We start from the raw sequence: 22,973 nt of genomic DNA, 5'->3' as shown, positions 1-22,973 counted from the left end.
GTGTAGGAAGCTGCCTCATATAGTTCTTGCTTGCGCTGCCTCAAAGGCTATTTTGAGTAAAAGACCATACAGAAACTCTTTCCCGTTATTTCTTATTCATCAATATAATAGAGATTACAGTTAAGATCTTCTCCATACAGAGCGTGCATTATCATATGTGCGACATGTATGTATGTATGTGTACACACATGTGCCTAGAAGAAAATAATCTGCCAGGTATTTTTCTAAGTGAGAATTTTTTTGTATAATCACAATACAAAATTGTGTGGGTGATCCTGTCATAGGTTTTTTTTTTTTTAATTTACATTTATATCCCGCCCTTCTCCGAAGACTCAGGGCAGCTTACAGTGTATAATACAATAGTCTTCTTCTATTTGTAATCTTCCTATGTTTTCCCATAAAATCCACAAAAGGGTGGTAAGAAAAAGATGAAAAAAACTGTATGGTTTCTTGATTAGAAGCACTAAGGTATTTATCTGAAAGCTCTTCTGATCCCAAAAGCTTTCTTATTTTTGTTCATATCAAATATTTCATATCAAATAAGGCAATTTGCTTGTTGATAGTTAAATTCCTACAAACAAAGAAACGTCTAATTGTGTCTTGGGATATAGTCATCTGTGCAGCTAAATGTATCAGTATATCTTGGATATTTATATACAGTTTGTCTTTAAAAAAAAAAGGCCTAATACTTCCTGTACAAACAGGAGCAAACAAGAGCTGCCAGACCACAATTATATGTAATGATAATAAAGTCAGGAACTTCTGTAACCTGATAACTAAACATGCTGCAAAACCTGTGCTGAAATATAAGTGATGAACATCTGCAGATGTAATATCGAAGCCATATATTCAGCAACACTACATTACAAAAGCCAAATTAATGACTTCACAGATGTAGTTGTTAATTTTGAATGTATGATGACTGCAGGTATTAATAACAAGAGAAAATGGCTTGAAAAGAGGAGAGTAATACTTATAGAATTGTTATATTAGCCGTGTTGATTCTTCATTTTGGCATCTTAACAGACACATTTTGGTGAGGAAATAAATATATGTGATGTCACACAAACAGGCTAGTCCATAGTATGGAAATGCCATGGTTGCCAGCCCTATCCTGGTGTGACAAACCCAGTGCCTTCAAAATGGACAAAGCAATATCCTTTTTGTTTTGTTTTGTTTAAGGTTGGTTCAATAAACGAAAGACTTTCCTCCCTACCAGGAAGCCTTCCCAACCTGCTGGGACTTCAGTTCCCATTTCATTGAGAAGCGATGGGTATCAAGGTATCTGGAGAACATCAGATTGGGGAAATTTGAGGAAAGTGAACCAACTCGAAATAATGGGTGTATGACTTCTCAGAAAGACTTTAAGAAAGTAAGAAGCCACTGCTGTGTATACAGTCGCCAAGAGTCGGACAAGACTGAATGGTTAAAACAACAAGCTGTGACTATTACGTTCCTAAGGGGAGCTGTGACTCTCTTTAGGGGGTCTCCAAAATCACAAAGAAAAATGTTATATTCCAGTTAACCCAAAGGTGCTTTTTCAAGAGGCAACTGGACTTTCTGAAAAGTCCAGTTGTCTCTTGAAAAAGCACCTTTGGGAAAACTGTGACCTGGATGACTGAGAATCTCCATAGTCATATTCCAGTTAAACATTTTTTGTCAAGGATTCATCTAAGTCGTTGTCTGAGATCTATGATTGGGATTTAAAACGCCTGCCAGTTTTATCAAGAACAATTTCAAGCCAGATCACAAAATTTTATATATCCAGAGGTTCTTAGGATGCTTAAAATAAACTGACCCCATCAAATAAACTGCCTTTCAGAAACCATTAGCCAATGAAAAGCTCACGCCTGCCATACTCAAAAATGGTTGCTTAAATTAGACCAAACTATACATTTTAACAGACTCTGTAGCTTCATTACCTAACCCAACATGGCCGCTCAACTTGTCTTGAGGGAAAGAAAACTGCCCGAAGCAAGAATGGCGGACGCAGCGCCGCCCCATTTGCCCTTATGTAAAAGGGAGGCCGACTCTCGCAGTCCCTCTTCTGGCTAGAAAAGGGCGTCCTAGCGACTGAAGGGAGAAGAGGCGTGGCTCATGCAGAGAAGGTGGGGGGAAGAGAGGAGGGGCGGAGCTTCTCTGTACCGGAAGTGTCGCGCTGCCTCTCTCCAGCTGGTTGTCATTTCGATCGGAGGCTCGGTCCTGTGGAGACGGCGGCGGTGGCTGAGGCGGCCGGGCCGGGCTGACGCACCGGCGTATTTGACAGAAATAGCCCAGCGTCTCCGCGATTTAATAGGAGCCTCCCTCCACCCTCCCGATCGACGATTGTTTTACATGAGGGGCAAAGAACGACGCCGGGAGGAGCCGAGGCGGAGAAGCAGTCGCAGCCCCCGAGGATCGGCAGTGGGAGGAAAGGCAGGACCCCTGGGAACCGCTATCGCCGCCACCAACGCTTCCCTCTTTTCCTCACCCTTCTCCTCCTCCTCCTCCTCCTCCTCCTCCTCCTTCTCCTCCACCTCCACCTCCACCATAAGAGCCAGCCTTGATTCGGCCCTTCCCTGCGCTTTCGCCACTAAGTGATCCTCGTGACCCTCCTCCCTTGAGAAACCGGCTCCCATGGGGGAGAGAGGAGTCCGGCTTCCCGCCAGCGTCGTCCCCTCCCCGGCGGAGACTGCTCCCCTCCAGAGGTAAAGTCCTCCCCTCTCTGCGCGGGTAGTGAATGGTGAAATCCCCATTTTGGTGCCAGCTCCTACCTCTGAGAGAGAGCGAGCGAGCGAGCGAGAGAGAGCGCAAGGGCGGTATCAGACCTGTATTTCCTTCCTTCCCCCTCGAAGAAATCTCATCAGAAGGAAGCCTTCCCCTCCCTTGCCTTAGATATTCTCGGTACAGTATATGGATTTGAGCCCAAGCCCCTTCTCTCGTTTTTTTTTTTTGCCCAATAAATTATTCTGCTGATGGCTTTTTTTTTATTTTAAAAAATGTCTTAACATGCTGTCCGGGTATTTTTCCTCCATCCCCCCTCCAGACACTTGACTGCTGATTTTCTGAGGTGAAAATTTTCCTCTGCAGGCAGCCAGGATTCATCTGAAGGACACGTAAATATCGGATCATAATAGAAGGCGAGCTTCAAAAAGCAGGAACCCACCCAGCCAGCCAGCCAGCCAGCCAGCAGCAGCAGCAGCAAGAATCCACCCTTCGCCTGCTCAACTCAGTCTGTACACATACACCCAGCACTCACTGAATGCCAATATTTAGAGATCAGAAAAAGGAACAAATCCTCACACCCTCCCTCTCGAGATAGAAAGGCCTTGTCAGAAGGGCATCCGCATAAGTCATATTATTCATAGTCCTACAGGCAAAGGCAGTAGCAGCACAGGTTGTGGGGGAGGGAAGTTTCTCTTCTAGAATTTGCTTCCCTAAAGAGATCCTGAGCTAAAATCTTTACATTTTCCACAGCAAAGACTGTTAGAGTAGAACACAGATATATATTAGATTATATAGAATTTATTAAATGATTCCAGATTTAAATATATTTTTGGAGCTGTGAAGGAGTGAGGAGTACCAGATGTCATGGTATCTTTTTTTCATTAATGTGTACGTGAGCAGGTTGAGGCAGTTGGTAAGACGAGAAAGTTAATATATATTATATCTATATATATCTATATATATCTTTTTTTAAAAAAAATTCCCTGGAACTTTCTTTCATCCCCACTTCATTCTTGTGTATTTCCTTTTTAAAAAAGGAAAGCTCTTATTTTGTTAACCAAAGATTTACTTTCCATTCCTTCTGGCTATTAGAGGGAAGTGAACACAAATTGACCCATGTCAATATTTTAAGTGATCTCACTTACAAGAATCCAGGAAAAATATCCAAATCAGATATCTCAAGTGGGTAGGAAGAAAGTTTGTCATAAAAAGATATTTTCTATTCTGTTGCTTTAGTAGAAGAAAACCATTTAAAGATTTTTTTTTCTCTTTCCAGGAGGAATTCAGATTCTAAAATAAAATAAATGGGGGATTACGGGTTTGGCGTGTTAGTGCAGAACAACACCGGGAATAAGTCAGCTTTTCCAGTCAGATTTCATCCACATCTGCAGCCTCCACATCACCATCAAAATGCAGCCCCCAATCCTGCTGCTTTTATAAATAACACAGCTGCCAATGGCAGTAGTGCTGGGTCAGCTTGGCTCTTTCCTGCTCCAGCTGCCCATAATATTCAGGATGAGATTCTGGGGTCAGAAAAATCGAAAAGTCAACAACAGGAAAAACAAGACTCCCTAGAAAAACAGCAGCTTTCCCCTAGTCAAAGTCAGGAAGCAGGCATGCTGCCTGATTCTGAGAAAGCTAAATCTGAAGAAAGCCAGGGGGATAATTCTTCTGAAAATGGCAATGGGAAGGAAAAAATAAGAATAGAATCGCCAGTGTTAACAGGATTTGATTATCAAGAGGCTACAGGGCTAGGTACTTCAAGCCAGCCCCTGACATCTACTGCATCTTCTCTGACTGGTTTCAGTAACTGGTCAGCAGCAGCTATAGCTCCTTCGTCTTCAACAATAATAAATGAAGATGCGAGTTTCTTCCACCAGGGAGGGGTGCCTCCTGCTTCAGCAAATAATGGTGCTCTGCTGTTTCAGAATTTTCCACATCATGTCAGTCCTGGTTTTGGGGGTAGTTTTTCCCCTCAGATTGGACCCCTCTCTCAGCACCACCCTCATCACCCCCATTTTCAACATCATCACAATCAGCATCAACAACAGAGGAGGTCTCCTGCAAGCCCTCATCCACCTCCATTTACACATAGAAATGCTGCTTTTAATCAACTGCCTCATCTTGCTAATAATCTTAACAAACCACCCTCTCCATGGAGCAGCTACCAAAGCCCATCACCTACACCATCTTCCTCATGGAGTCCTGGTGGTGGATGTGGTGGGTGGGGTGGGTCCCAAGGGCGAGATCACCGCAGGGGACTGAATGGAGGAATAACACCCCTGAATTCCATCTCACCCCTGAAGAAGAATTTTCCAAATAATCATATCCAGTTGCAGAAGTATGCACGACCCAGTTCCGTTTTTGCTCCAAAATCTTGGATGGAAGACAGTTTGAACAGAGCTGACAATATCTTTCCCTTTCAGGTGAGATCATTTTATTAATATTAGACAGAATGCTGCATAAAGAGATCTAGGAAAGACTGCGTGAATTGTAATGTTTTATCTTTTTTTTGCATTGCTTCAAATATTAAAAATTCACAATTATAAAATTGATTTTAAAAATGCACCTAAATGTGTAGTTCATCCTGTGACATTTCATGCATGGTTGTTCATGTCTGAATCATGGATGCTTTGTATAGTGTTTGTCAGAAATACCTAAAACAAAATAGGAAATCTATTATCTAGTTAGCTTGCTGTCAAATCAGTATTATCTGATCAATAAAACAACTACAAGAGCAATAATTGGAGTCATCCTTACAACTGAATAAAATCCTAAAGCACAAGAATGTTGAAATTGGACTCCTTTTTAAATATAATAGAATTCTGTGCAATTAATTATTATCGGTTCCTAAAACTAGAAAATACATCTGCAGCTTTGTACAACAAACATAATTTTCATTTTAATTTAATTTGGAATATGTGGGTTTTTAAATGCAGCTCAAATAACAATCTTAAAATGTTGAGCTGGTCTATGCTAGGAAGGGCAATATATTTTAGTAGTAGATTATAAGTCATTACTAAAAATAGATGTGGACTATTTCAGACAGCTTTTTCTATTGGAGGGTAGCCATTTGCTATAAGGAAATAGGCTGAGAATTTCAGTAGTACCTATTTCTCCACTTATAAACAATTACCACTAGAAATCGCCATTTAAACAATGCAGTGAAAACCTTGACAATATATTGCATTTCATTATTAGCTGTGGTTAAGTTTGAATATTCTGTAATATTTTACTGAGATAGCAAAACGTTAAAAAATATTGATGAAAAAATAAAATTGTAAAATATTTGTTATTTCTTAACGTGATATATAATCAGACATGTGCTGTGACCTAGTTTTGTCGTAATTGGAAAACTGGTAGATAGACAAAAGCCATACTTCTGTTAAATATAGAAAACTATTTTATAATTGGGTTAGATTACCCAGAGGACACGTCTTGTATTTTCTTTTTAGTTCATGCACCTGAAATAGAAATCATGATATAATAAATCAGGAAGCAATATGAGGATTCATAATACTATGAATCAGCTGGAGTACTGGGGTAATGGTCGAGCCTTACTGCAGCAAGATTTGGTTCATTGTTTTAGTAGTTCATTTTGCAAATTGTGATTATATAAACTACATTATGGTAGGATAAAGCATTGTCTTTCTCTTCATAAATTAAGGCCTCGGACCTAGGCATGATGCAAGTGAAATGTTTTGTCTTGGAATACTGGAATATTATTACGTGGTTTTTATCCTTTGGATTATTATTCCAATATATATCTGTGGCAATATATTGTGATCAGTTTTTTTCCCTGAAAAACAAATATCAGGACCAAAACCTGCCTCTTTAGCAAAGGGAACATATTTTAATGAAGTACATTTTAATTGGAAATGCCTGTGCTCAGTGCTGAGAAGGCAAGTGCAGGACTTCAAAGAACAGCTGAGTATTGCAGATCTAGAAAATTCTCCAGTAATCTTTGGCATTTACTTTTTGCAGCATGAAGCAGCTAGTGCTTTTTTTTTCTTCCTCCTTTTTCACATGAAATGGTTCTCTTTTCCCCCCCAAATGATTGTGCAAGATAACTATTTCAAATGAAATTGCGTGCAAAAATATGTTTACAAAGCTTTACATGGATTAAGCTCTTGGAATACCTACAATTCAATTCTGTCTCTGATACATTTAATTACAAGACCTGCTTTCAGCTATGTTTAGTATTACTGCTATGTGGTATCTTGCTAGAAGTACCAAATATAATATCATTAATTTGGACCAACATTATTGTTCCAGACAGACACAAATAGCTTCCATATATATTGCCTTTTCTTCAGTAAATGAAAATTCAGTAAATTCTGCAATGTTTATGCAAATGTAATAATCACAGACGCCCCTAGTAGAGGAGCTGGCCTTATCTTGGTGCCACGGGAAATACAGACATGAATATCCTTTAGAGATTAACTCTGATGCAAAAAGGCCTTTGCTGACCTGGCTTTCTTTTTAAAGAGCATCGCCTGGTTTTCATGCAAATACTTAGTATGTTGTACAATGCACGAACTGGGATGATTGTTTTAAAAAAGCATTGTCATTTGATGCTAAGATGCATCTTTACTAAAATTCAGACCAGTAGCTTGTAAGTGCCTAGGCCTGATTTAATCGAAGGTGAAATAAAAAATTATATTCATCCCGCGCCTTAGTTTGTTATGATGATATAGAAGACCAGACAATTGAAAATGGATATTGGTGTGAGGCTAAAACCCAGTTGTGCCTTTAATAGTGGTTGTTGCCCTTGTTTTTCTCAGTTGGGATGTTGTTGCTGTGCTGCATGAGGGATCTTTTACTGGGTTGTTAGGAAGAAAATAGATAGGGCTGTATATTTATTGTATTTATTTGCACTCTTGGCTCCTTGAAGTTTTAAAATCAGCAAAATATTTTCCGCTAACAAAGATGTTCAATGATATCCATAGATTTAATGCTACATTAATAATGAGGGAAGCGATGGTAGCTGCAGCAGCGCTAGTCAGTAGCAGTTGCCCCCTAGTGCACAGATAAAGGGTAAACAGCAATTACACAATGCTTGTTGGTTTTTCTTGCTTGTTTGCCAAAGTGGCAGCTCTTTAAAGACAGGTATGGCAATTTGAATTGTCCAATTTTCTTGACAGGAAATAGAATACAGTATAACGTGAGCTTTGTTTGCGTCCCTATGTCACCTTTTCCCTTTAATACTTCAGCATGAGAAAACTAACTGCATGCAGAGCGAGTAAAAACTGCAGTGCAGCTCCCAACCAGGAACACAACCACAGAAGTATGGAATTGTGCACGTGGTTCATATTCTCTTCGATTTAAAGAGCCAGTCCTCTTTTAAGATGCAAGCGTATGCATGTACTATGTCTAATGTGACAGGTTCAAACATTTTGATCTGGGAGTGCCAGAGGAAAGGTTGCTTATTGTTGAAACATCAATGTTTTGTTTCTGTTCTTTTTGTATTTTAGAATACAACCTGCTTAAAATTCTCAAAGTATAATACAGTACATGGTATTGATGCATTAATGCTTTTTTGCAAAGTGCTCTGAACATTTGAAAGTAGCGATTAAATCTGAGCTGAGGGGAAGGAGATACAAATAAGAATACAATTTACTTAAAATATTTTCTTTGCAGGGAAAAAAATCTTTGCTATCTTTACCTTTCCTTTTAAACAGGGACACCAACTTCTGCTGAGAATGCAGTGAAGAAGAAACCCACATATTTTTCACAATGAAAATGTATACTTCATCATGATGGTGCAATTTGGAAGCAAATATATCAGTATTACTGTAAAACCTATACTGGTCTTGTTTTAAAAAGAACATTCATAGATTTATTTTTCACTGCACTCGTAACAGAATGTAGAGGCCTATCGCTAGCAGTTAGATTTCAAATAGGTTTTTACGTATGCAAACATGTCTTTCTTGCTAGTGTGCTTCCTTATAGAACAGGGATACTGTTCTGCACTAAAAACAGTTAAGGTTGAAACAGGAAAACATATCCTTGCTGCTAGGCAGAAGTCCAGTTTCTAAAATAAATAGCTGTATGCTTATTTCACTTGCCCTGAAGGAATTTATTAAGTTGAAACATGCAACTGCTGCATGCTGAGTATTCTCCCACATTTAGCTGTTAAATGTTTCCAGCAAAAAAAAAAACACACACAAAAAAATCACCTAATGCTTTTTTTAAAAAATCTATAGCTTCATTGAAACAAACAAGGTTTTGTGAACCTAACTTGCTTCTTGATAGCAAGCAAGATGTTAATTAGGTTAGTGGTATATTCTTGGCTCCAATAAACTGCTTGAAAAAATTGTAATGATTCTGATACACCAAGTAATTATATTTTAATTGGATGCTACATTTATCTTTTGCTAAATCTGTTTTTATTTGTCCTAAATATGTATTCAGAGAAAGGCAAAATGGAGTTACTACTTCGTATGCAAAATTATGAGTCTGGTAGAGAAACTAGAAAAATAATTTATAAGAAATGGTTGATTGCTATGAAAGCAAGCATGCTAAGAACAGCAGATTGTTCTATTTTCTTTAAATGTTCATCTACATTAGCTATATGATAATAATAATGCGATGTTCTGGATTAAAAGTAGTGAGACTGTTTTTAAATGTTTATCTGATCTTCGGCCTGCCTTTGACGGTATTTGTTTTACTTATTGCTCAAGAAGGTTGAAATTGGATTCGGTGTTTTAAAGAAAGCATGTCTGTACATCTGACAGATGTTGCTAAAGTTGAATCATGATTGTATGAACCTGTAGCTCCAGCCCGGCATTTTGTATTGTTAGGTTCACAGTGGCTGTTCTTCATATAAGGCAATACATGCTTGTCCCATTTTTCTCCACCCCTTTTTTTTTTACATAACCACAATCTGGAATGTACATCAGAACCTTTTATTTATAGTCATATTGTTCTGGGAATTGCATAAGAAAGAAAGAAATATGGACTAGGGTGATCATAAATGTGTGACTGAGAAAGCATCTGAGGCATTTTTGATGCAATCCAAACAAGCATTTTTAGGCTGTCTTTTCCCACTGTAGCATTTCACATGGGGAAATGTGAAATTGACATCCTGTAGACTTAGAACCGCTTTCAGTATGTTTTCATTTTCCCCCTTATAAAGGTAAAAAAATGAAAATGCATATAAAGATACACCATTTCTTTTAACCACGGTGTTCAGTTTACTGTTTGGTCTCCAATTACATATGTTTGTGCAAGTTCTAATGCTAGGGTTGCCCTCCTAAAAAAAGAAACTGTAGTCGTATATCAGTCTTCTCCGTTGACCAGTTGAGGTAGAACAAAAGCAAATGGTTAAACCTAAAAGACTGAGAGCCACTTGGTGGTAATTGAAGGTTCTCTCAAATCAACCAAGTCCAGGTGTTTTTATGGATTTGTCCATTTTGTTTTCTTGGCAATAAAACAAAAGAAATTTGCCAAATATTTCCTCTGGAATTTTTTTTTGTCTAGCTTTTACCCTTAGTATTCCTCCCAAGTACTAACCAGGCCAAACCTTGTTTAGTTTTAAACCCAGCCAAGATTAGCTAAGTGCTGTTACTTCTGATATTGCTGAAGATTAAGACATTTAGATAGAAATTTAGTGTTTACATTACAGTATTGAAGGCAAAAAGGTGTTTTGGGGGATATATGGAGGTAATCATTTAGCATCTGTCAACAGCTCCTTAAAACAGCTGCATTTTTTCCCAGGATTATGTGACTACCCTCCTAGGTACATTATTCCCTTTGAATCTGAAGCATGTTTAGCCTACTGATTATGTTATGTTTTAATCCAGAGGTCTTCAAACTTGGTAGCTTTAAGACTTGTGGACTTCAGCTCCCAGAATTCTCCAGCCAGCTTAGCTGTGTTCTAATCAAATACAATAGTTGAAAAAGGGAATGGATTAATATCTTATTTTTCCAAGAATACGTAATACATATTTTTCCACCTGTATTTGGAGATACTAGCAATTTCCCCCAATTTGTTGCCTTCAGGAATGTTAGCTGGTTAGGAATTATGAAAGTTGAAATCTAGAAGGACTGGGAATGGGGAGTGGAGGAAGGGGTGGCGTGTCTGGATCTATCTATGTTCTATAATCAAATGCAGGTTTGGATCTGGTTAGTATTTGAATGGGAGATCACTAAAAACTCCTAGGGTTACAGGTTGGATTGGGAAATTAAAAAAAAGAAATCCTAGAAGAAGTTGGTGATCAACCATGAAAACTACATGCATCTGCCCATGGATTCATCAGCAGTTGCGCTTGACTCAAAGTGGACTTTATACTGAATATCATGTGATAGAGTGAATAATATATGGTGGGTGGATATATGCCTGATGAATAAAGAGAGGCCCGGATAAATCGTATCATCACTAGTTATGTTACTGAGTCCTTCATCTTCAAAGATTTCTCACTTTAAAAGCACCTATTTAAAAACCCAGGCCTTTGTTACAAAAAAATTTGGCACACCCAGACATGTTTTTTTTTAAATTTTATAACATTTGTTGTTGTGTTCCAGATGAGATTGCCTCACCTTGGCAAACTTTGGAACTTTCATCAGTTACTGTTCAGATGATAGCAACACAAACTGACTCATATCTTGATAGTTTAAACTGTATGCAGGCTTTACTTAGGTAGGAACTAGGTATAAAACCACAAAGATGGGACCTCATTGTGGTATTATGGTGCAAGAGGTTACATTAATGTTGATGTCCTAATTTTGTGTTCTTGTTCCTCTTGCATCGTATTGAAGTTTTTCAAACTGCAAAATCCGATACTAATATTCTTGATTAACAGCAGAAGATGGGACTAATGCATGAATTGCAGGACTCCATACTATCTGCCTTATGTACCAATATCTTTGCTATTCTTTTAAAAGTTTACAGGACATGATTGGGAGGTAATCAAAGAGTTCCCCTCCTGCCTCCCATCTTCCTCCTCCATATCTTGAACTTGGGGGAAGGATATTATTAAATAAAGAGATTTGGCTACTTCTGAAAAAAGAATTCAGTGTTTCGGTCAGTATTTACATTGGCTTTCAAAAACATATATTGCTATGTTCATTTGTAATAAGTTCAAAAGGATTGTAGTAAATGCAGTGTATGCCGAGATTATTTTTCTCGGAGGGATTGTAGACATAATTGGAACTATGATTTCAAACTGATGGCTTCCCATTTTGAATGTCACAATGAAGGTAAAATCTTTATTTAAATTGATACATTATGGTTAAAGCAAGAATGTAAAACAAATTGCAGCCAGATTATTTCCTCTCCATATGTCTGAATTATTTTAAAATAATTTTAAGCAAAAAAGCCAACAATTTTTTAACAGAGTAAATTATGGTAATAAAGAATATTAATTGAAGTTTTTTGCTTTATATAAAGCAAATGTTTATTAGTATCATTTGGCTCCCTTTTTACCAAGTCTTCCCACACAATTATAAGGTTTAATTAAAGTCTTATATGCTTTTTGTTCTCTGATCAAATGAAGAAAATAGTATAGAAAATAGTATAAGATCCTGATATCTCTTTAAGAAATAAGCTGTTATCGTATTTTATTTGCTAACACTCTTCTATCTTCAAGGGAATAAAGAACTAAATTAGTACTGTAACCTTGATTTGTCAGTCTGTTATTAGCACAATTTTTTTGGTGTTCTTTGTAGAGTTCACAGTTCAGGATCTTGTGTACAAGTTCTTTAAAAAAAACCTTTAACTTCAAAACTGTGTTATACCATGCTGTGGTAAATCTGAAGTACTTAGTTGTGGAGCTGGTCCCAGTTCTTATATAAGCATAGTCATCAAACTGGATTGATTTACTCATGTAGGTAATATGTGGCCATGGAAGTGTCTGTTCAGCTTGTTGTGCCTCATGGGAGTTCGGGAGGGGTGGTGGTGAGTTAGTTGGCAAAAGATATAATTTACTGCATGTCAAAAGGGATTTGTACATACGTATTTTTAGAGAAAGCCCGCTGCTACAAATTTAACAGAGAAGCTCATGAACAAATATGCAAACATTCTTCACACAGTGACAGGCAGTGAAGTTGTTTTCCTCTTTTGGGATAGCCACCTCAGACAACTAGCATCTTGTAATGTAGCAGATTAAAACAGCTTCTTTCAGCTTTTGGAGAAGTTAAAGCTTTGTGTGAGACCATCCTGTGCTTTCCGATAAAAAGATGTGAGAGCCAAACCATATATTCTGAAATAATGTAAGATAGCCCTTTTGTACCATATCATGCCAGAATGAACTTAACATTTGCAACTAAATCATGTTAGGTTAAATCTCCGAGCCATCAAGGCAGTTTCGTGTCTCTTCCAAGATCTCTTCCAGAGCTACATAATATTTTTTGAAATTTAGACATGAACTAAAATGAACAGAATTAGGAGTCCTCTAAGTGAAATAATGTTCTTGGTCTTCTCTTATTGGAAGAAAAAACAATTTCCCTTTTTAAATGTTAACACAGGGAATAAAAGTAGAAAAAATAAAATTTTATACCAATTTTTACTGCATGCTGTAATGTACTAAGCTATTCGAGGATACCCACGTTATCTAAAAAAGTAAACCTACTTTTGTTTAGACATTGATCTAATTCCTTTATTCTTTATCTGCATTTCCAGTGTGTACCAATGGTATTTAGTTGGTCATTTTTATAGCTAAATGTATTTTGCTTAGATGACAAGGCAATAAAATTAGAAGGACTGACCTCCTAAATTTGATTCTTATATTTCAGGAGTATTTTCCTATTTGTTCATTTGTTTCTATCACTGTCTTTTCTGTGATACTTGATGCATGATACTGTGTATGGAATTCTTGAGTGGCAGTTGAGTTAGGATCATTGGTACATCTTTATTACCTGAACATCTAAATTTACAGTGTGATGAACTGCTACAGCTAGTCTTCAACTTACAACAGTTCATTTAGTGACCATTCAAAGTTACAACTTCACTGATAAAAGTGACTTATGACCATTTTTCATTTACAACTGTTGTAGCATCCCCATAGCCACATGATTGACAACTGACTCACATTTATGACAGTTGCAGTGTCCAGGAGTCATGTGATTGCCTTTTGTGACCTTCTGACAAGCAAAGTCAATGGGGAAACAACCATTTTATTAGCAACTGCAGTGATTCACTTAACAAATGTGGCAAGAAAAGTCGTAAAATGGGGCAAAACTGACTTTTCTCACATAAGAACATAAATTTCAGGCTAAATTTTGGTTGTAAATTGAGGATTACCTGTATATGGATTTATGCTTGTAAGCTTTTAGAAAATAAGGGTAGTGGATCCCTTATTATCTATACCTTACTATATTTTTTCTTTGAAGCAAGATATTTTATTTCACAATTATGGCTATTTAGTATAATGAAATTTTCCAAGTTTTAATTTCAGGATATTGGGTAAATGTGAAAAAAATCTGCCAAAAATATTCAGTTTATAGAAAAGATATAGAAATTATTGCAGAATTGTGTCACTAGTTGGGATTATTTCAGTTTTCCTGTATTAACAACAGAAAATAGACTCTATGTTTCCTTCAGTGAAGATGGTAGAATAAAAGCTTTTGACATACAGAGTTCAAAAGATAAGGAATGGGAATATATCCATCAATGTGTACTGTTTTTAAATAAAAAATGGAGTAAGGGTGAAAATTAGTAAAAATTATTTATGGGCTCAACTACTTGTCAATCTGGTAGTGTGAACTAATGCAACTCTACCTTCTCAGCTCCTAAGAATGCCAGTTAAGGGAGTCTCTGTTTAAAATTACTGGTACCTATATTTTTTTTCACAATTATTGGTTGTTCTTAGTGCCTAAGAAAATGTATATTTTAAGAATATGTTTAAAAAAAAGGTCTTGTGTGGTACCTGTTTTTTTTATGTCTTTAGATGTGTTGAATTACTGTGGAGTCATTCTTGGTACATTTATTAATGGCTTTCACAGACATTGTTACAAGATATATCGAGGTGAAAAATCTGATACTGCACTGACTTGATGCCAGCCACTCAGTCATTATGCTGACTGAATGACTAACTCAAAAACATTTCAAGCTTTTCCCTAATGTTCTGCTACATCCAAAATTAAACTGATTTTTTAAAACGTATATGTGGGATTTTTATTATGTTTTTCTACAAAAGGACAAAGCAGAAAGTGCTGTAAGACTGAAGAGAATTGGCATCCTTGCACTGCTGCATGGAGTTCTGATGTCATATTAGTTAAAATGAGTTCTTCATCCAGTGCATGATATCTTAGCAGGAATAAGCTGAATTCTTAATAAAAATAACTACACATTAAAAAACACGTTACATTAGGTTACCACATTGTATTTCTAACACAACAATTGTTTAATTTTTGGAGGAGGGTTTCAACCTTGACATAACACTTTTAAACTGGAGCATACTCATCACAATTCAGCCCTATCAATTTTGCTAAGAGAAATAAATGAACTGTTCCTGACTTATTTTCCAGTTATGGATTTCATTTTCAATACTGGGATTTCATCCCTATATGAAATTAACTTATTAATATACTCTCTTTAGAGTATTATTAACATATTAATAAAGTTCAATGATAGAAAAGCTTTGCTTCAAATTTTGCTTTATATTTTACTTTTTGTTTTCGCTCTCATTGTAGATGTTAAGTATACATAGTTTTTCAAATAACCGAGATACTGAAATAAGGATAATTATTTAGTAAATATAGAAAATTCATTTCAACATTTCAGTTTTCAAAGAACATACAGAATTGTTGTATATTTAAATTTTACCTGCCACTCATCATTCTTTTGGAAATGAGAATGGAAGATGAGCTGGCTTTGAACTTGAAATACAAAGTGGTATCTGCAACTTAATTTTGATGTCTTAGGTTTAGAAGAGTTACCAGACTGAGCTAGATGAGTAAAACAAAAATCACATTTTGTTCATGTCCATGTTGGTACCGTTTCATAGAACTATAATATGCATAGATGTTACGTGATTTGAACTCTTCAAAAGAAGTTCTATAATTCTGAAGCTGACACAGTATTCAAATGTGACACAGCAAAGTTGATTTTGATTTTTGAAAGTCTATAGATTGATGCTTTAGAGATGCTCTAAGCCAGGGCTGTAAAACTCACGTTGTCATGACAGTGTCATGTGACATATCGGGACTTTTTCCCCCTTCGTTAAACTGGGTGTGGGTGTGGCCAGCACGTGATGCATCCAGCCTGTGGGCTAGGAGTTTGACAGCCCTGCTTTGAACAATGTATACTTTTTTAGGGACTTTTTATTCCTTCCATTTAATTATGTCCAATTCTTGGAAACTACTTGGACAAGTCACGGCAGTTTACTTGGTAAGATTTTTCAGAAATGGTTTGCCATTACCTCCTTCCTAAGGCGGAGAGAAAGTGACTGGTCCACGATCACCCAGCTGGCCTTGGGCCTAAGACAGTATTAGAACTCATGGCTTCCTAATTTCTAGCCTGATGTCTTAATCACTACTTTGAGCTAGTTTTTATTAGTAGTGCTATGCATTAATAAATATAGCGAAACAAGTAAAGCTAGAAATCAAAAAGTGGGTCAATGCAAGAGCTTAATATTAATTAAGAACATAATATTAATTAATCCATTTATGTTCCATTTTTTCCTTCAGAAGTTTTCTTCCTACTCTCAAGTGGGAAATAAATTATAATTAGATATTTGACTGGATCAAAACTATCCATTGAACTTTATGGTTCTTCATTAATTTGAGCTTTACACAGTTGTAGACTTGACTGAAAAGTGTAAGTTTATGTTAAAATAGGACTTTGGATATTATAAGAGAATTATTGGATATATATGTTCCAGATTTACAGAGAATATATGATGGTGATAAGTAAGGTGATAAGATAACATTTAGGTGAAATGTTTATGTAAATTATAATATAATTCTAATTAACCTAAATACAGAGTTAATCTTGTTACCTGAAATACCAGGCAATTTGGAATACCAATATTTCTAAGAAATAGCATTCTTGTAATTATTATTGATAGTTACCGTTTATAGGACATTGTATAGTATGTTACGTAATTATAAAGTATGTAGTAAATGTTCTGTAGTGCTATTTTACGGGATTAGTATTTATTTTAGAAATAATACATTTTTGGAACTTGATATTAAAGGATAATTTTTACTTACTATCCACAAATTATTTGTTGTAGTATTTAAAAATGTTTCTTATCTTTTAATGATTTTTATCTTGACATATTTTATTATTCTATTGATGTTTATTAGGATTTGGGAATGAATTTTATTTACATAGTCCTATATTAATAATTGTATAAACAATAATTCCTTATAAAATTTTCACTTAAGTTTGAAGTCCATGGCTTTTAGTTATATTGTAGAGAATCAAACTGATTACATTTCATATACAGCACTTTCAATCTGCATTTCCAGTTGTATTTGCATTACAGCAGTATAATGAAATATAGAGCAGAAAATCCTCAGAATAGCTATTTATTAATTCTATATGTTGACAACAGAACCATCCTTACTGAAACATAAGAATTATACCTTCTAATATAAATTGTCACTTGGCATCTAAAACTGTATGATTCAGCCAAGGAAGTGTTGCTAGAAAGAATAATAGAAAACAATTGTAATGTGCTTTTGTATCTACGGTATTTCTCAGTGGAATGGGATCCTTTTGAGGGTAAGGGTAATAATAAGGGTAAGCGAGGTTCATGTCAACAGAAGTAATGTTTAATATTCCAATATAGGGTCACTTTTTATTTCACAAATAAATTTGATTTTATTGCTGGCAGATTAAATTGTAGGTTGATGAGTTTCTTATAATATATGAATAATAATTACTTGAAACATGTAAGCTATTATGTTTTGAAATTATATTTTATTTTGTTGAAATTGTTTATGGTACTTTGAATAATTTTTGACATGGGGATGGGTCAGAGTTCTGAAGGATTGTTTAGGTATATGTACAGTTTTAGCAATTTTAGCAAATATGTGGCATTTTTAGACATTTACTAAGCCATCAATAATTTTCTAGTTAATTTCTGCTTCATGTTCTTATATTTAGAAGTGATTAGTACATTGAAAAAAATAATTGAAAATGCTCTTTTGCTTAGCTTAGCTCCCGCTCTAAACTGTTCTTTGTGTTTATTTGCAGGATCGTACAAGAACTTTTGACATGCATTCACTGGAGAATTCATTAATCGACATAATGAGAGCTGAAAGTGATTCTCTGAAAGGTAACCTTGGATTACTATTTTTGGGGATTAAATAATTAGAGTAATATAGTTGTGCACGGTAGAAAGTTCTTCAATTTATACTACAGTTAAAGCATTTACCACCCATGTGTCCTTCACCAATTCTCTCAGGCTTTCATCATAAGCAATTAAATCAAAGCTACCATTGAAATAATTCCTTTTTCATGTATGTGCATGAATAGATTTAGGCTTAAAGCATTTGTTTCAGACCCTTTTCTAACCATATACTTATCATACAGTCACTATGCTTATTCTCTGTTGGGTCCCCAAATGGCCCAGTCACTTTTCCTGTATTCTCTCATCTCATTCTCACCTATCTGTTCATGCTCTCTAAAGGATTATGAGAGGTTCTGAATGTTGGTCAGGTCATTAATTGGTATTAATATTGGAAAAAAAATGAAAGAAGTAAAAGAAATGAAGATTAAAACTGGCATGAGTGCAGGGTGAGAAACCATGAGTTCTGCATGCAAAAGGTTTAGAAGACAGATTAATCTCTCAAATGAATAAACAGGAAGTAGACATAAGAAAAGGGAATATAGAAGCTACTATTAAATTTCAGTGCAATAAAAGTGCATGGAACTATACTAAGGGAAAGTATGAAGAAGCATGCTTGCTGAAATGATAAAGTGAAAAAGTCTAAAACAGAGCCATGAATGTGCTTAAAATAAGGGAGATACAGCATTGTACAGAGATTATAGAGCTATCTCAAAAAGTAGGATTGAATTGAATACTATAAATGTTAGTGCCCCCAAAATAGGCAAATATATTTCCTAATATAAATATTAGGATAATTATTAAAGCAGCAGGTAATATTCAAATGTGAATGTGGTTTACTTACTGAATAGCTTAAAAGTTTCATCTGTATGAAATGTTTGAGAGAATACAGTTATTGTTCCCATCTATAAAAGAATAGGTAACAAAAGAGAATTTAAAAACAAAAACTTTACAGGGGATTACTTTGTTAAGAGTACCTAAAAAGTTGCTTGGTAGAACTTTGATTGGAAGGATACAAGAGGTGACTAACAAACCACAATTTGAGAAGTATTACATCTTATGCTGGTTGGAATTATACAAACCAGATATTTGCTTTTCAGCAGTTATTTAGAAAGGCATGATGGTGAGAAAAACATACATTTTTGTATAGAGAAAGCAAGTATGGTGAATATGTTTGAATAATGGGATATCTTATGAGAATGTAGGATTGAAAGTTGAACACTGATAAGAATGGTATATAGTGTAAGGAAAATGCATATGAATAAATTGGATACTTAATAAATGGTACAATATTAAGGATGTCAAATAAGGATGTGTGATATCCCCTTGATTGTTTAATTTATGAATAAATGTGTAAAAATACTGACAGTGTTAAAGGAATGTTAGTTGGGGACCTAACTTTGTGGGTAGTCTTGTGCTGTTATGCTGCCTAAGAAACCAAATAAATTGCAACAAATAATAAATAATAGGTATATCATATGAGGCTGGAAGGAGTATGCATCTGGAAATTAAGGTATCAAAAGACAAAAGGAGTTATATTTGAGAGGGAAAATAGAATTATATCAAATTTTATCTAAGTGGCCAAAGATTAGAGCATGTAGATGAATTTGTATAACTTGGTAGAATAGTTTGCAAAGATGGGAAAATGATTGGAGAAATGTTAAGACATTAAAAGGCTAGTAGAAGGATGGTAAATAATATGAGGGTTATTTTTTGGCGAGGAATAAACATTTGTCAAAAGAAGTAAAGAAAATGAACATTGGGTATTTCAGGAGAAATTTAAAAGAAAGTTGAGTGCAGAGGAACTGCAAAAAGAATGTAAAAGTAAGTTAAATGCAGTGGAAATGCAGTACTTTAGCAGTATATATGGTAAACCCAAAGTGACAGGGCCAGGGATGAATTTATGATGAATGATTGAGGATTAAATTCTGAAGGAAATTGCCAGAACAAAAGTAGTCTGTTGAGGTGGTTTGATTAAAATGACTAAGGATCAAGTTGCAAGAGATAGCTAAAGAATGGTTGAATAGTTGACAGAGAGAGAAGACTGAGAAAGCCATGTTTTGATGCAGTTAGAACAGTGGTAGTCAACCTGGTCCCTACTGCCCATTAGTGGGTGTTCCAGCTTTCATGGTGGGCAGTAGGGGTTTTCTCTGATACTGAAGCACTTTCCTTTTTTTAAATTTAATTGACTTTTTAAAAAATTTTCATAGCATTATTTAAAAACATTTTTATTAGGTTTTCATAAAATTCCCCGTGACAATTTAAATTTCTGAAAATATACTGTTTGTATCGCCCGTGCATAAGTTTAGTTCATGTTACATAAGTGAAGCTAAATGGCGCTATAGTGCAACCGCAAACAAAAGAGCCTCGTCCCAGAATAGCTCGCGCATTTCCCCCACACCACCCAGCTATAACAGACAAGCAGAGCTGGTAGCCGGTGGCCTCCCCCTAACCCTATCCACGATGCATGAGAGGCAGGCACAGACGACGATACACGGTGCATTACTGTGGAACCTGTGGGTGGTTAAATTTTTTTACTACTAACAGAGATACCTCGAAGGTTTTCTAGTCCAATCCCTCTGCTCAAGACAGGAGTCCTTATATTATCCCAGACAAATAGTTGTCCAATCTTTTCTTGAACTCTGTCTGTCTTGAAAAAAGACAGGAGGGATTGTTTAAAAGAAGGGGGAATTATATACAGTTGATATGTAGGAGTTAAATGATCCCAAGTTACATGATATGTGATCAACATGTGGGAGTTGATATGATCCTAAGAAAGGAGAGGCAGGAACTTTGAAGAGCATAAAGCAATGTTTGAAGAGGTGTGGGAGCAAGGATGTTTTGCAAGAACAGAAAGATATGGAGTCATTATATGCAGTGAATGATGTTTCTGTTAACCAGATTTAGCTATGTTTTCTCTTTCTTATGTCATATATTTTAAGTTCTTTTCTGCACTTCGCATAATACTGCTAATCTCAAAGGGACTAATGGGATAAGGGTATGTAATTTTAAAACAATTGCTTCTTCCTTTTATTTGATAGTTTGTCCTTACTGCAATTTTTTTTACCTCAAGAGGAAGCTAAGCATTTGTTTATCCCTAATGCCTTCCTTGAAATAAATGCAATTATGAAATTTGGGATTTCCAATGAAGAGATTTAAAACTGAAGTTGATATGGAAAATTCTATCAGTTGGCATATTTTTCTCCAATAATAATTACACAGTATTGGGCAATTGCTCTCATTTGGTACAGAATTATTATGAGAAAGCAAGAAAATGTGTTTGATTATATGGGGAGTAATTAAGGATTGGCAGGTGAACTATGAAAAAAGAGAGTTAGTCACAGTCTAAAATTAAGCAGGAAGGCTTGGATGAATGTTTTGGCTGATGTAAAATTACTGTATACTATGACTCCTCTCTATTCTGGGATTCATTTGAAGTACAACATGATGCAGAATCTGTCACTAAATGGAATAGGAATACATAAAACCCACACGATCCTTTCTTTAAATAATTTGTTTTCCATGCCTGCTGGCATTTTGAGAAGTGTACTTCCCATGTACTATAATATATGGCTGTACTAAGATCCCCCTATGAAATTTTACATCTCTGGTTATGTTAAGAGCTCCTATCCTTCCAGGCAGCACCCAAATCTCTGAGTGGCCTGAGATTTGAATAACTAATATTATGCTATTATAAGGATATCTGAGAAAATAACTAGAAATCCCTCACATCCTGGACATTAACTATTTCAACTCCTCCTCTTGGGACGCCGCAATAGGGCATTGCATGCCAAAACTATTAGACACAAGGATAGTTTTTTCCCCCCGTGCCATCACTCTGTTGAATTAGGTAATCCTCACAGTACTATCTTATCTCTATGTATATTCACCCATGTTGTATGCCTTTAATATTATTACTATCCTTCTCATCTGCTCCACTACTCTGACTTATTAGTATCATTATTATGATTATTATTACTCTGTTGCTTTGCATGTACACTCTCCTCTCCTCTCCTCTCCTCTCCTCTCCTCTCCCCTCCCCTCCCCTCCCCTCCCTTCCCTTCCCTTCCCTTCCCTTCCCTTCCCTTCCCTTCCCTTCCCTTCCCTTCCCTGCCCATCCTTCTCACTGAGGTGTATCTAAGTGAAAAATATGTCTAAAAATTTATAGATTCAGGAAGAAAAGAGGCTACTTAAATAACTCCATATTTCTGTTTTGACAATGGCTTGAAATAAAAACCGAACTCTGAGTTGTTAATGTAAAGTTCCTTCAGAACAGAATGGTATGAAAGTCACTTGCTTAGTATGGAGTCAATGCTTAACAGTAATCTTAACTTACATGTTTCTGGGTTTTATGTGTCCGATGCTGCATTTGTTTAGTTTATCAGGGCTTTTGTTCTAGTTAGTAGATTATTTTTGAGGAGTGCTAGTGCAGATTTATGATCTTCCTTAAAAGTATATGTTTTCTGTTTTCACAGTTGTTGTTGTTAATGGAATTAACTTTTTAAAGTTACTCTTGACTCTAAAGAGTCCTAAATGCTTCACTGAGTGGCAGGTTGGTACTACTTACTTCTGGAGGTGAAAAGTAATGACTGGTATTATCACCAAGCCAATATAATGTTTTAAGATATGAAATCAAGTACTCAAGTAAAACAGATAGTAAGAGAATCTGGCAAGACCTTATTAGTTGGTCTTTTCTTTCCACAGGGAAAAAAAAACCTGTTCCAGGATTGGTTGGCCTTCTTTCCATGACCTTTGATACTCGTTCCTGTATTCCTATTTCTAGAATGAATTGAAATCCCTTTGTCTTGTCTAAAAGCTGGTTCAATTCTGCATACATCTAATTTACTAAGTAGTGTCTTGTAACTAGGAAACTTCTATTGCTTGAACATAGACATTTGCGGTTTAATTTCAGCTGGGTATTATCTGATGCTGAATCCAACATCTTTAGGAAAATTATTTTATTTGCCCTTGTAATATTTAATTGAAAACTGTATTTTCTGTACTATCTTTCAGGAGAATGGTATTTCT

The 22,973-nt window shown here is 35.8% G+C and overlaps 1 protein-coding gene across 3 annotated transcripts in view; it reads left to right on the top strand.

Moving 5' to 3' along the window:
* The first annotated feature begins 2,191 nt into the window (after nucleotides 1-2,191).
* The window catches only part of CPEB4 (cytoplasmic polyadenylation element binding protein 4), a 64,322-nt gene continuing 43,540 nt past the window's right edge, over nucleotides 2,192-22,973 (top strand). The window contains exons 1-3 of one of the 3 annotated variants that reach the window (XM_058166002.1): nucleotides 2,192-2,687; nucleotides 3,070-5,132; nucleotides 17,852-17,933. In XM_058166002.1, coding sequence (XP_058021985.1) covers nucleotides 4,011-5,132; nucleotides 17,852-17,933 — 1,204 coding nt within the window. In that variant the 5' untranslated portion in view covers nucleotides 2,192-2,687; nucleotides 3,070-4,010. Of the gene's footprint in view, nucleotides 2,688-3,025; nucleotides 5,133-17,851; nucleotides 17,934-22,973 lie in introns of all 3 variants that reach the window. The other 2 variants (XM_058166000.1, XM_058166001.1) reach the window with 2 other exon arrangements.

Source organism: Ahaetulla prasina, chromosome 2 (assembly GCF_028640845.1).
Source record: "Ahaetulla prasina isolate Xishuangbanna chromosome 2, ASM2864084v1, whole genome shotgun sequence".
In the NCBI taxonomy this organism is placed as follows: Eukaryota; Metazoa; Chordata; class Lepidosauria; order Squamata; family Colubridae; genus Ahaetulla; species Ahaetulla prasina.
This window is presented reverse-complemented; position numbering and strand designations above follow the sequence as displayed.